Here is a 13910-nt window from a genome sequence, read left to right as displayed (position 1 = left end):
GTATACTCTTGGAAGTCAAGCTTCCTCTGTGCAAGGTGCCGTGTGACCCGTCACATATAACCCCGTTACAGTACCCCTCATCGTGCCTTCGGGGAATAAATTATATATCGCCTATATTTCATCATGGGAGCTCGTGTCAGAGATAGTGGGTTAGGCGAATTTGAACCGCTTCATATTTGACGGATTGAGAACCATTTGGTCACTTTACCATTCAAGAGACATGAAATTTGCATCTTTTGGGTTTTGATAAATAGAAGTTCGTATACTTACTCTACAAGTGTGGGCTACACTATATATCTACTGACCATCCAACCTTGCACTTCGAAGCAATGGCGCAACCCAAGGTTAGTGAGACGTTGCTTGACGGACAACAGCCCTTTGCCGAGTGCGAATTTGGCCTGGACCACCGTCTTACGAAGGCAGTAGCCAAGATGCGCTTTGTGTACGCCACACTGGTGCAAGTGCATTGCATTCCGCTAGCTTTGCAAGGCAAAGACCTGCTGGTCCGCGCCCGCACGGGCTCTGGTAAGACGGCAGCTTTTGCATTGCCTCTTCTGCATAAGATTTTGCAGCACAAGAAAGATAAACCTATCATCAGCGATCCATCTATCGGAGCACTAGTATTGGTGCCTACAAAGGAGTTGGTGGAGCAGACACGGCGCCATATGGTGGATCTCATGTACTATTGCCAAGACACGGTGAGTCTACTCGCACTTGGTGGGCAAAGCATCAATGCGCAGCAGGCACTGCTACGTGATGCTCCTGATGTGCTTATATCAACTCCTGGACGCCTTGTCGTGCATTTAGAGGCTGGTAATCTTACTCTTAAAAACTCGGTGCACACCGTCGTCATCGATGAGGCGGATCTGGTACTCTCATTTGGATACGGTGAGAATATCCGCACAATATTTAATGCTCTACCTAAGGCGTGCCAGACGTTCTGCATGTCGGCAACGCTAAGCCCAGAACTGGAGAAACTTAAGCGTTCGGTGCTACACAATCCCGCAGTTGTCAAGCTTGAGGAAGGAGCAACGGACGGAAAGATTCAACAATTTTATTTACCAGTGAAAGCAGAAGATAAGGACCTACTTCTGTACGCATTGTTGCGACTTGGTGTCGTGAGTGGGAAGGTCATTTTCTTTGTAAATTCGACAGATTTAGCATATCGTATGAAGCTTTTTTTTGAACAGTTTATGATAAAAAGTGCAGTGTTGAACGCAAAGTTGCCGCACAATTCGCGCCAGCACATTATCCAGGAATATAATCGCGGTCTTTTTGACTACCTGATTGCCACGGACGATAGTGTAGATGGTGATGAAGTTGGTGACAAGGATGAAGACGAGGTAGGAGAAGAAAAGGGCGTGGAAGTTGAAGATGAAGAAGACGTGGAAGGGGAAGAAGATGACGTGGAAGGAAAAGAAGATGACGTGGAAGGAGAAGTAGTAGAACACCATGGAGAAGACGAAGAAGGAGACATGGTGGAAGAGCAAAGAAAAGATGAGAAAGACGATGGTGTAATATTTGATGCTGCGTATACTTCTGCCGAGAAAATAGATAAGCATAATGATTCTGACCAAGATTCCGAAATAGCGATCGTTGACACCACAGGTGCTGATGAAGAAGAGGCTTCAGAAAATGAAGTAAAAGATGGCGACGACGACCAAAAGAAGAAAAAAGTTGTAGGCACAAAGCGTGGGCTTTCTGACGATTCAAGTTATGGTGTATCTCGAGGTGTTGACTTTCGCGGTGTTCAATTTGTTGTTAACGTTGACTTTCCAAAGAGCGTGCGTGCATATACCCATCGTATCGGACGGACTGCGCGCGGTGGTGCATCCGGCACGGCGTTGTCTCTTGTGTCCAAAGGGGATGCTAAGGAAGAGCGTGCACTGATGCGTGTTCAAGCTACACAGCAGGCCGTTCGCTCTGAAACCAACGATGTGATTGCACAGCCTGCCGAGTTAGCATTTGACCTTAAGGAAATCGACTGTTTTCGCTATCGAGTCGAAGACGTTCGTCGAGCTGTCACGCGCTCAGCTGTGCGCGAGGCTCAATTGGCTGACGTCAAGAAGGAAATGCTAAACTCCGAGCGCCTGGCAGCACATTTTGAAGCTAACCCGCGTGATCTTAATATACTGGAGCATGACAAGGTGGTAGGCTCTGCACCTGTGCAGCCTCATCTTGCGACTATCCCCGACTATTTGGTGCCAATCGAGCTGCAGCCGCCAGCACCTGCGCGCATGAAGAAGAAACACGGCAAGCACAATAAGCGACAGCGTCTCACCGAGGGCAAGCGTCGAATAGACAATGATCCGTTGCACACGTTCGTGGCTCCTGACGCTGAAGACACGAAACAGACTGTTGAAGACCGTATTAGCTATGGCAACACTGGCGTGGGCAAGAGTACTGCTGGTCGTCAGAAGTGGAAGAAGCAGCACCGCAAAGGTCATTTTAACCCCAAAACAATTGCCAAAAAGAAATTCAAAATGACCAAAGGCGCTTCTCACTAAATATAGATGCTATACTTGCCAAATAGAATACACGTACTTTCAGTCTCTTTCTTCTGCTTCTGCTGTACTATTGCAGATTGCGGTCAAGAGTTGAAGCAAATGCCGGCAAGGAAACGGATCGGCTAGTTCCAAAATAGCGAAGTGCTGCAGGTGGAGTGTTGCAGGGTGAAACAAATCTAGCGACACCATTAGGATCTTCATGAAGCTGCTGCTGGATAACCTGATACCAAATTTCGTCACTTGCATTTTGCAAGACTCGCTCGACAGAAAGTTTGTCGTCAGCTACATCCACTACCACAAAGGCTGAGTTTGCACGAGGCCGCAAAGCGTTGGCCATGATCCGCTTTCGGTCGTACACATAATTCAGCAGTTGCAGACTGCGCATGCGCTCGGCATGCTTACATTTTAAACGACTAGATCGTTTCTGGTCTACTTTCGAGATGGCTAACGCACGCGCAGCCAGAGCTTTCGATGATGTAGGAATAAGAGTGCTTGAGGAAGATGAAATCGTAAAACGAGACTTGTTGCGACGTACTTCTTCTTCACGAAGTGCCACTAAGTCACGTGACAAGACCAGCTCTCCTGCGGTACGAGCTTTCTTTGCTAGGACATCTCGGGTTCGTTGTGTGCGAGCATCATGTTCAATTGCTTCACAATGTAATTTGTGTTGTTGATTTCGCTGACGACTCTGGTCAATTCGCGCAATTTGCAAACTACGTTGATGCTCGCTGTGCTTGCGAAACTTCTCGTGGTGCGCATGACGAGACATTAGTGCTACACTTGCATTAAAAGCACGTGTACTCTCTGCACTTTGCTGTTTCGACTGTCGAGCCAAATAGGTAGGTTCCTTTTTCGTTCGGGCAATTTCAGATTTTTTTGCCGCTGCTAAATCTTCACTGCATTTTGCATGCAGCAAAGATGGAGCAGACATTGAAGGATATAGTGATGGTGTACTTGCGGTTGGGTGGCGAGCATAAGTCTCGTAAGAAAAAGTGCTTGTGACATCACTTTCATGTACAAGCTGATCAAACAATGACTGTTTGGAATGAATAGGGGCTAGCTGATAATTGTACTGCAATGACGTCAAATTCGTTTGCATTCCTTTACTCGAGTTCATAGTGCACTGAAGCTCCTGATGCGTCAGATTGTTTTGTACATGCTCGATAAGGAATGTTTCGGTGAACCAGAGTTGACATCCTTGAATAAAATCAGTGACTGAAACCGTCGGTATTGTGGTCAAATCGGAAGGCTGCAGGCATTGTTTCCATCGATGAAATGCTGTACCATCGACTTTAAGTCCATGAAATTGAAGCAGTGGCTTAATCTGTGCAAGCAAAATACGTCGAGTGTACTGCGCATGCGGATCAAAAGTCACTATAAGCTTTTCACATGCAGCCATAAATGCCAACCGACGGTCGCTTCGCAGAGCAGTTCTACTAGGTGAAAATGACGACGAGTTCGGCACCAAGACCGACAATTTTGACGTAGAACTCAACGACAAGAATGGACGTCGATCAAGTTGCTTTGCATACGGCTGTGGACGATGCAACATGCGCCTGACAAGCTTGCGATCGCGCACAATTGCTCCTAGCGTTTTAATTGCTGCGGTTGAGTGAGACTGCACAAGCGGAACAGTCTGACGATACATTTCACTTGTCTCGTCGTCCCAATTGCAAGAGAGGGTATTAGAATAGCTATCACGATCAATGGAATGATCACGGTCTTTACTGTTAAGTTTTGTAGGAATGTCATTCTCGTCGGGTCGGGGCAATTGAAAAGGTAGAAGGATATCAGCTGTTTCCTTCATTTGCTGAATAAATTTGTGGCAATGCGAGAAGTTCTGTTCGCCTTACAATAGATCCTGAACGGCGTTTAGCTAATTTTGTAAGGAGTTACAAAAATAAACTGTTCATGATCTGTGCATGTCGTTATATTAGCGGCTGTAAGATGGCAGGGTCATTCAGCAAACTGTTGCGGATTCCGTAGCACAAATAAGCTATCAATCCTACTCCTGACCATATCAAAACTCCAATCCTGGTCACATTGATCAGTAGAAGCTAGGGTTAGCGGATGCAAATGATCTGACATGGGTAGTATACGTACCACCCCTCGCTAGGGATGCTTGACACCATATACACATTGGCAAGAATTCCCATGCATGGCACGAATGGAACCAATGGGCACTGAAATGTAGCCACCAGATTACTGCCGACATAAGATACTGAAGCTTCAGGATTTTAACAAAGTATATTGCCAATCGAATAATACGTACTCCACTTTGCCTAATCGATCGACCCACACGAAAGAAGCAATAACTATCGCAGCAGCTACACTTTGGATTACACAAGAAAGATCGAACACGAAAGACAGCGACAGACTGAAACACGATATCACGAATAACAATACACGGTAAATGGCGTTAACTCCGTTAAAGCTTGGACGCAAGCGGAGCAGTAGCACACCAGCATTTACAAAGGTAAAAACTTGTAGCGTTCCGCACGAAATGACGTTTGCCAGAAAGCTCAAATCAAATATGAACGCGATTGAAGCTACTAAAGCTCCAGTAAATATTGTACTGGCAACAGGGACTTGACTTCTATCATGTAATTTGGCGAAGAGCGAAGGCATCAAACCATCTTTTGCCATTTGGTAGAAAATGCGTGGTTGACCCATTAGGCAAGTGAATGCAGCAGTAGTAAGCCCAAAAATAGAACCGAACGATACAATCTGTCCAGCCCATGGCGCATTGTGAAATGAAAAAGCGTTGATCAAAGGAACATCTTTGCCAAGAATATCAATAGGGGCCATTCCAGTTACAATGAGCGACACTCCGACATAAATGGTCATTGAGATCACAAGCGATCCAATTATTCCTTTAGGCAAAGTGCGTTGGGGCTCATGAACTTCCTCTGCAAGACAAGCCACCATATCAAACCCCAAGTACGCAAAAAAGACTACCCCAGCTCCTGTTAGAACACCATGAAAGCCAGCGGGCATAAACGGCTGCCAATACGCTGCATCCATCTCGGTGCTTCCAAACGCCATCACGAAAATTAGTACTGAGACGTTAAGCAGGGTCACAAATGCATTAAACTTGGCAGATTCCTGGTGCAGCCATTAACTCGACTCAGCGCGACGAGATTATCGAGATATATGAGACCTTGAGTACGTACGTGAACACCAGCAAGAAGAATGAATGTGCAGCAGATGATGAGCAATGCAGCCAGTATGCTACAATTAACGCTAAGAATCTTAATCTGAAAGAGCCAGTGGGGAAAGTCTAAACCCCACTGCTGCAGGAATCGGTGCACGTACGAAGCCCAACTTCGTGAAATGCCAGCTAGGGTCATAGAAGAGAATATACAATTAATATAGTGCAAACGAAAATTGACAAATATTTCTCATTTACCTGCCGAAATGCCGTATCCAAGAGTAAGGTTCCAGCCAATCAGCCAGGCAGCTAGCTCACCAAAAGTGATATACACGAATGTGTACGCCGAGCCGGTAACCTTCATCCATACACAATTCAGTGTCTTCAAATCATTTCTGACTAATTTTTGGTACTTTACAGGAACGCGAGCAGCAAATTCCGAATACGTGAGTGACGTGAAGATGCAGGCGATCCCGCTGACGAGAAAGGATAAGGAAATACTTGGCCCGGCAATTTGCGCTCCTACTCCAACAAGTGAGTAAACGCCGGCCCCCACTGAGCAGCCCACACCATAAGCCACCAGGTCTACTAGTGTCAGACATTTATTAAGCTCGCTAGCCTCGATTTTACAGCGGGACAAAGGCTTAACGCGACTTGCAGCTCTCCAGAAATTGTCCATGGCGAATGCAACAATGGATACGCGCCTTTTGGTGCATCCATAGTAGCATCAGCCAATCGAACTACATTAGCGATATGATTGGACAAAACAAAACCGTATCTAAGGTTGGAGAGTTTCAGTGAACGCTTTGTACAGAATGGCGTCTGTTCCGACTGAAGATGAGCGCACACAGGTGTTGAATGCGTACAAGGCCAAGGTCATGGAGCACCGTGAGATGGAAAGCAGGTGCGTTCCTTGAACAACATGTAGCAATGGTCATTTGAAGCTTCTTGAGATTGTGTCACGTTGCCGCAATCTGCTCGCCGGTATGCAAAGTTTTCTTCTCACAATTTGAGTCGTCATTTTTACTTTGTAGAGTTAAAAGTATGCGCGAGAATGTCAAAACTCTTGTACAAGAATTTAACAAGACCGAAGATGATCTCAAAGCATTACAGGTGTATAGTACTCCTTGACACGTGCAACCATTGCTTTCAATGACGTGTTGTCGTGTAGAGCGTGGGCCAAATTATTGGCGAAGTGCTACGTCAGCTGGACGACGATCGTTTTATTGTCAAGGCTTCAAGTGGTCCACGTTATGTCGTAGGATGCCGTGCCAAAGTGGACAAGAGCAAACTAAAGTCGGGCACTCGCGTGGCGCTAGACATGACAACGCTCACCATCATGCGCTTTCTGCCTCGCGAAGTGGATCCAACAGTATACCACATGCTGAACGAAGACGCTGGTAATGTATCATTTTCAAGCATTGGTGGTCTGAACGATCAGATCCGTGAGCTTCGCGAGGTCATAGAGCTACCGCTTACGAATCCGGAGCTATTTTTTCGTGTTGGTATCAAGCCACCCAAAGGTGTGCTTTTGTACGGCCCTCCTGGTACGGGCAAGACCTTGCTAGCTCGTGCGCTAGCTTGCAACATTAATGCCACTTTTCTTAAAGTTGTGGCTAGTGCTATTGTTGATAAGTACATTGGTGAGAGTGCCCGTGTGATTCGTGAAATGTTTGGATACGCTCGAGACCACCAGCCATGTGTCATATTTATGGACGAGATAGATGCGATTGGTGGAAGTCGATACTCGGAAGGCACGTCCGCTGATCGTGAGATTCAGCGAACGCTTATGGAGCTGCTTAACCAACTGGATGGTTTTGATGCTCTCGGACAAGTCAAGATGGTCATGGCAACCAATCGACCGGATATTCTAGACCCCGCATTGCTACGTCCAGGCCGTCTTGATCGCAAGATTGAAATCCCACTACCTAATGAGGCCTCGCGCATGGATATTCTTAAAATTCACTCGGGTCCTATTACCAAGAAGGGCGAGATTGATTATGAATCTATTGTAAAGCTCACAGATGGCTTTAATGGTGCCGATATGCGAAATGTTTGTACAGAAGCAGGCATGTTTGCGATCCGTGCCGATCGTGACTACGTTGTCGAAGAGGATTTTATGAAAGCTGCGCGAAAACTGGGTGAAACAAAGAAGCTCGAATCTAAGATGGATTATAGCAAAGTTTGAATATGCCTGTAGTGCGAGAGCATCGTCACTCGTTTGCTGAATGGCTGCCTTATGAGCTGATAAAAATAAATGGGAAATGAACGTACCGCTTTTTTTCGGATGATGTGTCGAAAGTTTTATAGCATGTAGAAACTGAGCAGACTTATATTGATCTCTTAATTTGCTTCTGGAACTGTAAGGACTTCTATAAACCTTGCGCCTTCTTGATAGAAATAACAAAATCTCGAATCGCCACTGTAGTTGCGGATGCAGACATTGGATATGATGAGCTCACATATTTAAGCGACAAGGAAATTGATGAATGAATTGTTTTTCGCACGTAATAAGTGCATGGTTGCCGGAGATCATCAGGATGATATATGTTTGAAATAACTGAGGTAAAGGGCAGTCTCTGACTTTTCAACCGTGAAGGCTTAAACGCTGTCAAGTTTGAAAATCAAAAGTGTGGCGCTGAGCTCGATATTTCAAAAAATGTGCGACTTGACTGCCAGATGATCTTGTGAGACAATGTTTAAGCACAGCATCTTGACCCGTAAAAGCACTAGATGTCTGGATTCGATGATTGTAGGTGGTGGCCAAAGCAAAGCTTCAGCACATGCGCTCACTCATCTCACATGTTTAATGCCTCTGTAATACGCGGTGAAGGTGAGTGAACAGCGCATCGTTAATTTTTTGGAGGGTTCCAAACCAGATGAAAGCGGCGATGCGCGACGAGAAACTTTAAGAGCTGAGGACACTTTTGCTCTTGAGAGATAGATATTAGTAAACAGTTATACGGCTGATGAGTGATAAGCGGCCTTAGCGGACGTCTCTTGCGCCAGAGCAAAAACAAGTAAGCTGCTGCTATCATGTTCTAAGTGCAGGTCATAACGTAGTCGCTGCAAGTCCACAAGCGACCGAATTTTGTGAAATTCGAGTCCAAGCGCCAGACTCACCTGTTCTTCTTCTAGTCCGCCACCAATAGCGACAAACTTTACTTCTTGGTTGTCGTCTTGGTTGTCAACCGTTTTTAATATGGTTGCAAAACAGTTATACTTGTGCACTTTGGCGGACGTGTAGAAGCAATCGATCGGAAAGAACGCATCTAGTTGGTAAATAAGGCACTTACATAATACTGGCACAAGCTGCGTATTTGTCACCAGTACGTTCACGTTTCCGACCCTCGTCTTCTATGACTTCTAGTTGTTGTTCCGATGTGTGTATCCCGCCCGATCAGGGAAAGAATTTGCAGCGAGCTTCAGCACTTACCGAGCTTCGTTCAGCCAGCCCGTCGAAAATTGTCAATAGCAGCCACTAGCGCATCACGAATCTGAAACCATTCGCTACTTGTGTCATGCGAGAAATCCTCCCCGCTACGCTCAGATATGTCACAAATTCGCTCAAATCTTTCTTCAAGAGTAGGCTGGTGGAGCGTCTCGCATTGACTCACGATTTCACCTTCGCTATCGAAAGGTACAATGATGTGGTCAACGTCTGTGTCAATATTAGCATTGCAAGCAAAAATGTCATCATCTGCTCACCTATAACAACTCCAGGTTCCACCTCTTTATCATGCATCTGGGCAAATCTTCTCGTGTACAGTAAGGCAAATAAGACCAAAGTTTTGTCCAAGTCCCAAATGAAAACGCGCCTTCGAGGGCGAAGCTTCGCGAATGCTATGGTATCCTGCGCATTCTCCTCATCGCCATCCTCCTGAAATTGATCATCCTACTCATTCTCCTTCCTTTCCTGATCTTGTGTATTCTTTTCTCCAGACCCGGACCTCTGCTTCTTCAAGGGCTATAGGTCGTGAATGTCATCACCTTTTCTATCCAAATCATAGCCATTGCCGGTGTTCTTTGCCTTACCTGTTTCTTTTTCCTCGGACTGCGTGTCAAGGAGCTTAAAGGCATCACTCTGAGTTGCAATGCAAGTATCATGGCCTAATGCTGTGCGCGCCACTTCGCCAAGCGCTCAAGTTGTGGCGCCTCCATCCAACGTATCCCAGGAACGCAAAGACTTAGCGCTACCACAGGTAACAGCACTAACAATGTTAAGGCACAACCAAGCCGCACTCGCATCGACATGTTAAGAGGCCGAATTGAAATAGCTTTTGTGTGAGTGGTTGCATAGCCTCCCAGCCGATCACGCCGGAAGTGTTCGAATGATATTCTGACACTAGCTGTGTCGACAAGTTGCTAGCAGATGATTACGAGTTTAATATTAATATATCTACATCGTGATGTTTTTCATTCTGACGATGCCCTAAGCGTTATGAGCTATTATCCGTGAATCTTCCAACCACAAAACACACGATTGCATGTTATCAAAACGTTTACAACACAAGTGTCGGCGTGAAGGATAAATAAAGTGATATATGCACGTACCGCGGAGGCTAACTTGCACCATTGCTGCAGCACAAGTGGAAGCTGCTGATTGTCGCTAGTTGTGTGGTTCGGCACGTCCCTAAGCCACAAAATGTGTGATCGTCATTGTTCAACGAGAAAATTCCAACGCGCCACCTACCACCACGTTATCTCATCAAAATGATCGTCGACTTCCCAGATACGTCCTTCATCATCCGGGTGTCGCATGCCACAATCTTCTAAGACGACGCCTACGTTACGTCATCAGTACACATCCCCCAGCGTATTTTTTCAATTTATGTACCGGTGCAGCCCAGAGTTGCCAACGACAGCTTCTCTCCCTCCAATCTAATTCCACGGAAATCTGCATAGAGTTTCTTGCTATTGTCGTCCATCTGCTCTGATTCTATGATGGTATCCTGCTCCTCGGAGCATAGACCACCATGATCTGTGCTGTTGCTATTTCTTTTGCCATTTTGGGGTCGAAAGAAGGTCTTGACTGCCGCCGGCCCGTCAAAGTGAATGCGGCATGGCAACGAGTGAACGTCATTTGCCGCTGTTGGCAGTGGACAGCGTGTCAGACACACGCGAACAGTAGATGATGTGCTTTCTGCCATCTGGTAAATTGATCAAGCTGGAAGAGTATTCTTATCAAAACCGGTATGAATTTTGACAGGATTTGAGGATTTCCTTCGCAAATTCAAATCATGGAAACGGTATGTCGACTGAAGGGTAACTTTATCTCTTGACGCTAACGATCTCTACTTATCTATAAAAACAGGCCGTTGCACCGATTAAGCGCTCGCGCGATGAAGCTAGTCGAGTTCTGGGAGAAAAGATGTTGCAGGTTGGTCGCGTTGATGGCAGGCAGTGCTTTCCAACTTCAGCTGGATAATTTTTCCTCATTCTACCAGTTAATTTCACGCTGAAAATTTCTTGAACTGCTCATAGGGTTGGACGATGTTGGGTGCAAGCTGCCCTGTAGAAGACTGCTACACGCCACTACTGCGTAATAAGCAAGGAAAGGCAAGCGCCGCTTGAATCCACTCTTTCGCTTTGACTTGATCGTAATTGTTATGTTGTTCAAAGATGCTCTGCGCACGTTGCGATCAGTTTGTCATATCAGAGGAGGAAGCGATCAAGCAAGCGGAACAGAAAGCGGAAGAGGATAGTAGGGTTGTCAAGAAAGAAGCAGCGAATGAACCTTACCAAGAGGAAGAGCGTCGACATCGCATCGAGCAGCGGTTCCATTTAGAGGAACAAGCCAGACAGGCGAAACAGATGCTGACGCTAGAGCAAGCTCATAATCACCAAGCGATAAATTTAAAGGGTGCTGGTAGAGTACTATGCTGCTTTCCATTGTTGTGGTTGCTTCGGCATCAAATTACTAATCTTCACACTTTTATAGTAAAGCGCAAGAATGTCACCACATTGAGCCCCAACAGCGATGTAGAAGTGAATACCATCCGTCGTCAGACCCTCGCTGCGCTTTATGAGGTTGAGCATCCGCATTTTTTCTAGTTTACAGCCGGTTATATATGTGATTACTTCTGTGGCTGCACGTTACAAGAGTTGTGGGGCAGATCACATGGATTCCTGATCCGATCTTCGCATGATTATGTACAAGCCGAGCAATCCATTTCATCATGGCGTTGTGCACTATAAAGAACACTGTGGATTTACTAACGCATTGCAATGTATGTTGTTGTTGCATATATACGCAGAAAATGGTTGTCCTCACCGATGCTCTTTCGCCCAACGACCACTGTGAGCGTCTCATATCCGTTTCAAAAGCCCTGCGAGAGATTGCTGAAGCTGCCCATCTTTTAAAGGAGTAGTTTTCATATCAAATGTAATCCAGCCTCCTCCTTTGAACGTAGTAAACAATTCTTTGTTCGATATACTTTAAAGTGTAGTCGTTTGGCGGGGAACCTCGTTTGCTTTCTCCGTCAGAAGTGACTTTTGATCATCAGCAACAATCACTAAATTCGAGTTTAAGTGCAGCGTTTCACCAACAAAAAAGTAAACGTATGCAAGGCATACAGCAGCAACGCCACTACGGGGCAAAAAAAGTTGAGCAGAGTCTGAATCAGTTCGTGTTTAGAATCGAAACGAGATGTTGGTTCCGTGTAAGCAAACCTTAGAATCAAATAGAGCTTGGCGATACCATTCTTTTCAGGGTTGACCCCGCGTCCTAAAAAGCTAATGGCAGACAGTGTGAACACCGCAATTAGTAAATTGCAAAGATAAGATACGACCATAAAGAAAGCAAACGCTCTCGGGCGAATGTGCACTGGCGTAATGTCACCCAGGATGACCCTTTAGGCAACATTTGGTGACGTGAACACACTTAGTAAAAACGATAACTTCAAATGCTTACCACACGACAGCGCCCAGACCAACGGCAAAGCCGCTAACAAATGAAAGCACTGACATCACCGCAATTATGCCCTGAAATCCAAGATTGCTGTCGAGGCAAAGTAGTGACCAGCTAAGTACTCCAAGTGCAAACGTCATTATACTCGTTCCCACAATGAGAAGCGGACGGCGTCCATACGAGTCAACAAGGCGCGTTGTTAATATAGTGACGCCAACATTGGTAAGGCCTACAACAATCGTGGCAAGAAACGGGTTGGACACTCCCGCGAAACCGAAAATCTTGGCCGAGTACAGCATCACCGTATTAATGCCCGTCATAGCCTGAAAAAAAACGAGGATAGTGCCGGTGATCATGACTCTTTTGTGCATCAGAAGATGTGACCAGGTGACGTGAGGTTCGTGCTTCCGATGCTCCATTACACGTGCGATTTCCACCACCTCTGCTTCAATATTGCCTTTTTGATAGTCTGAGCGCAGAAATGTTAGTGTCGCTCGGCAGTCTTCACGACCACAATTCTTCATTAGCCACCACGGACTTTCAGGCATTGAAGACGCGCTGATGCACTGTATTAACGGTGGCAAGATCATAAATCCATTAAGATATCGCCAACCTGAGGGCACCTTGGATATAATGATACAGCCCAGTACAGCTGATACTAGCATGCCAATCGTTAGACTTAGCTGATGAAGTGACGTTATCTCTCCACTAGATACAGTGGGCGATATCTCCTTGAGCAAAATGGGGACCGTGTTGGTCACAACACCCGATGCCAGTCCAGTGATAACTCGACCGGCATATAGCTCGCGTTTAGAAGTTGCGAGCGCACATAAGGCACCACCAATAACATACAAAATATTGTTGATAAGTATGGTTTTCTTTTGACCTATGCGCGCTCCAACACCGCCTGAGATGACCGCAGACAGCACACAACCTACCACCACAAGTGCCGTTGCGAGCTCTTGCTCCTTTGTATCGAGATTAATGTCAATTAGTATAGAGCCCACTGCGTCCGGAACAATACATACGTTCAGCACGGTGGCACTAAATCCCCACATGAACGACGAGATGGAGATCAGCCAAGCTGCTAGTCGCAGCCGACTCGGTTGAATGCAGCCCATAAAAGATACAATGTTTCCACTCAATGCATGCCTACTACCATCATCTACCTGTGGGCGCTGTGCAGTTGGTAAAAGCTTCTCGTTTACATCGTCCATTTTTATTGCCATTTGAAACACAAGTTGGCCACCGTAGTTTTTATGTAATTAATATATGACGGGATACGGTCACCTCACAGTCGTCTTCCTTTGAAATGCTAACGTGAGTGCAAGCTCGAATTTTG

General features: G+C 46.0%; 8 protein-coding genes across 8 annotated transcripts; 3 read left to right on the top strand and 5 right to left on the bottom strand.

The window, feature by feature from the left end:
• Positions 1-329: 329 nt before the first annotated feature.
• On the top strand, positions 330-2507 carry PHALS_07188 (atp-dependent rna helicase dbp9; the record flags this gene model as incomplete). The annotated part of the gene is made up of 1 exon (XM_024720611.1): positions 330-2507. One exon carries the CDS (start codon positions 330-332, stop codon positions 2505-2507), a length of 2178 nt encoding a protein of 725 aa, XP_024585793.1.
• Positions 2508-2574: 67 nt separating this feature from the next.
• On the bottom strand, positions 2575-4314 carry PHALS_07187 (uncharacterized protein; the record flags this gene model as incomplete). Its single annotated transcript, XM_024720610.1, has 1 exon — positions 2575-4314. One exon carries the CDS (start codon positions 4312-4314, stop codon positions 2575-2577), a length of 1740 nt encoding a protein of 579 aa, XP_024585792.1.
• A 121-nt stretch (positions 4315-4435) lies between these two features.
• On the bottom strand, positions 4436-6337 carry PHALS_07186 (amino acid permease; the record flags this gene model as incomplete). The annotated part of the gene is made up of 8 exons (XM_024720609.1): positions 4436-4541; positions 4611-4712; positions 4780-4789; positions 4867-4884; positions 4970-5612; positions 5681-5847; positions 5917-6016; positions 6077-6337. The coding sequence occupies 8 exons, from the start codon at positions 6335-6337 to the stop codon at positions 4436-4438; spliced, it is 1407 nt and encodes a 468-aa protein (XP_024585791.1).
• Positions 6338-6473: 136 nt separating this feature from the next.
• Positions 6474-7846, top strand: PHALS_07185 (26s protease regulatory subunit 10b; the record flags this gene model as incomplete). Its single annotated transcript, XM_024720608.1, has 3 exons — positions 6474-6562; positions 6693-6771; positions 6830-7846. The coding sequence occupies 3 exons, from the start codon at positions 6474-6476 to the stop codon at positions 7844-7846; spliced, it is 1185 nt and encodes a 394-aa protein (XP_024585790.1).
• A 1258-nt stretch (positions 7847-9104) lies between these two features.
• On the bottom strand, positions 9105-9738 carry PHALS_07184 (uncharacterized protein; the record flags this gene model as incomplete). Its single annotated transcript, XM_024720607.1, has 5 exons — positions 9105-9198; positions 9276-9288; positions 9367-9413; positions 9558-9625; positions 9694-9738. The coding sequence occupies 5 exons, from the start codon at positions 9736-9738 to the stop codon at positions 9105-9107; spliced, it is 267 nt and encodes an 88-aa protein (XP_024585789.1).
• A 369-nt stretch (positions 9739-10107) lies between these two features.
• PHALS_07183 (Ribonuclease H2, subunit C) lies at positions 10108-10808 on the bottom strand (the record flags this gene model as incomplete). The annotated part of the gene is made up of 4 exons (XM_024720606.1): positions 10108-10119; positions 10213-10291; positions 10352-10442; positions 10496-10808. 4 exons carry the CDS (start codon positions 10806-10808, stop codon positions 10108-10110), a joined length of 495 nt encoding a protein of 164 aa, XP_024585788.1.
• Positions 10809-10898: 90 nt separating this feature from the next.
• On the top strand, positions 10899-12029 carry PHALS_07182 (Zn-ribbon-containing protein implicated in mitosis; the record flags this gene model as incomplete). Its single annotated transcript, XM_024720605.1, has 6 exons — positions 10899-10907; positions 10973-11038; positions 11143-11217; positions 11281-11521; positions 11600-11688; positions 11916-12029. The coding sequence occupies 6 exons, from the start codon at positions 10899-10901 to the stop codon at positions 12027-12029; spliced, it is 594 nt and encodes a 197-aa protein (XP_024585787.1).
• Positions 12030-12096: 67 nt separating this feature from the next.
• Positions 12097-13785, bottom strand: PHALS_07181 (major facilitator superfamily; the record flags this gene model as incomplete). The annotated part of the gene is made up of 4 exons (XM_024720604.1): positions 12097-12247; positions 12331-12510; positions 12572-13536; positions 13597-13785. 4 exons carry the CDS (start codon positions 13783-13785, stop codon positions 12097-12099), a joined length of 1485 nt encoding a protein of 494 aa, XP_024585786.1.
• Between the last annotated feature and the right edge of the window lie 125 nt (positions 13786-13910).

This window comes from Plasmopara halstedii (genome assembly GCF_900000015.1).
Source record: "Plasmopara halstedii genome assembly, contig: Scaffold_3073, whole genome shotgun sequence".
In the NCBI taxonomy this organism is placed as follows: Eukaryota; Oomycota; class Peronosporomycetes; order Peronosporales; family Peronosporaceae; genus Plasmopara; species Plasmopara halstedii.
The sequence above is the reverse complement of the archived record's forward strand: the minus strand, read 5'-3'. Positions and strand labels throughout refer to the sequence as shown.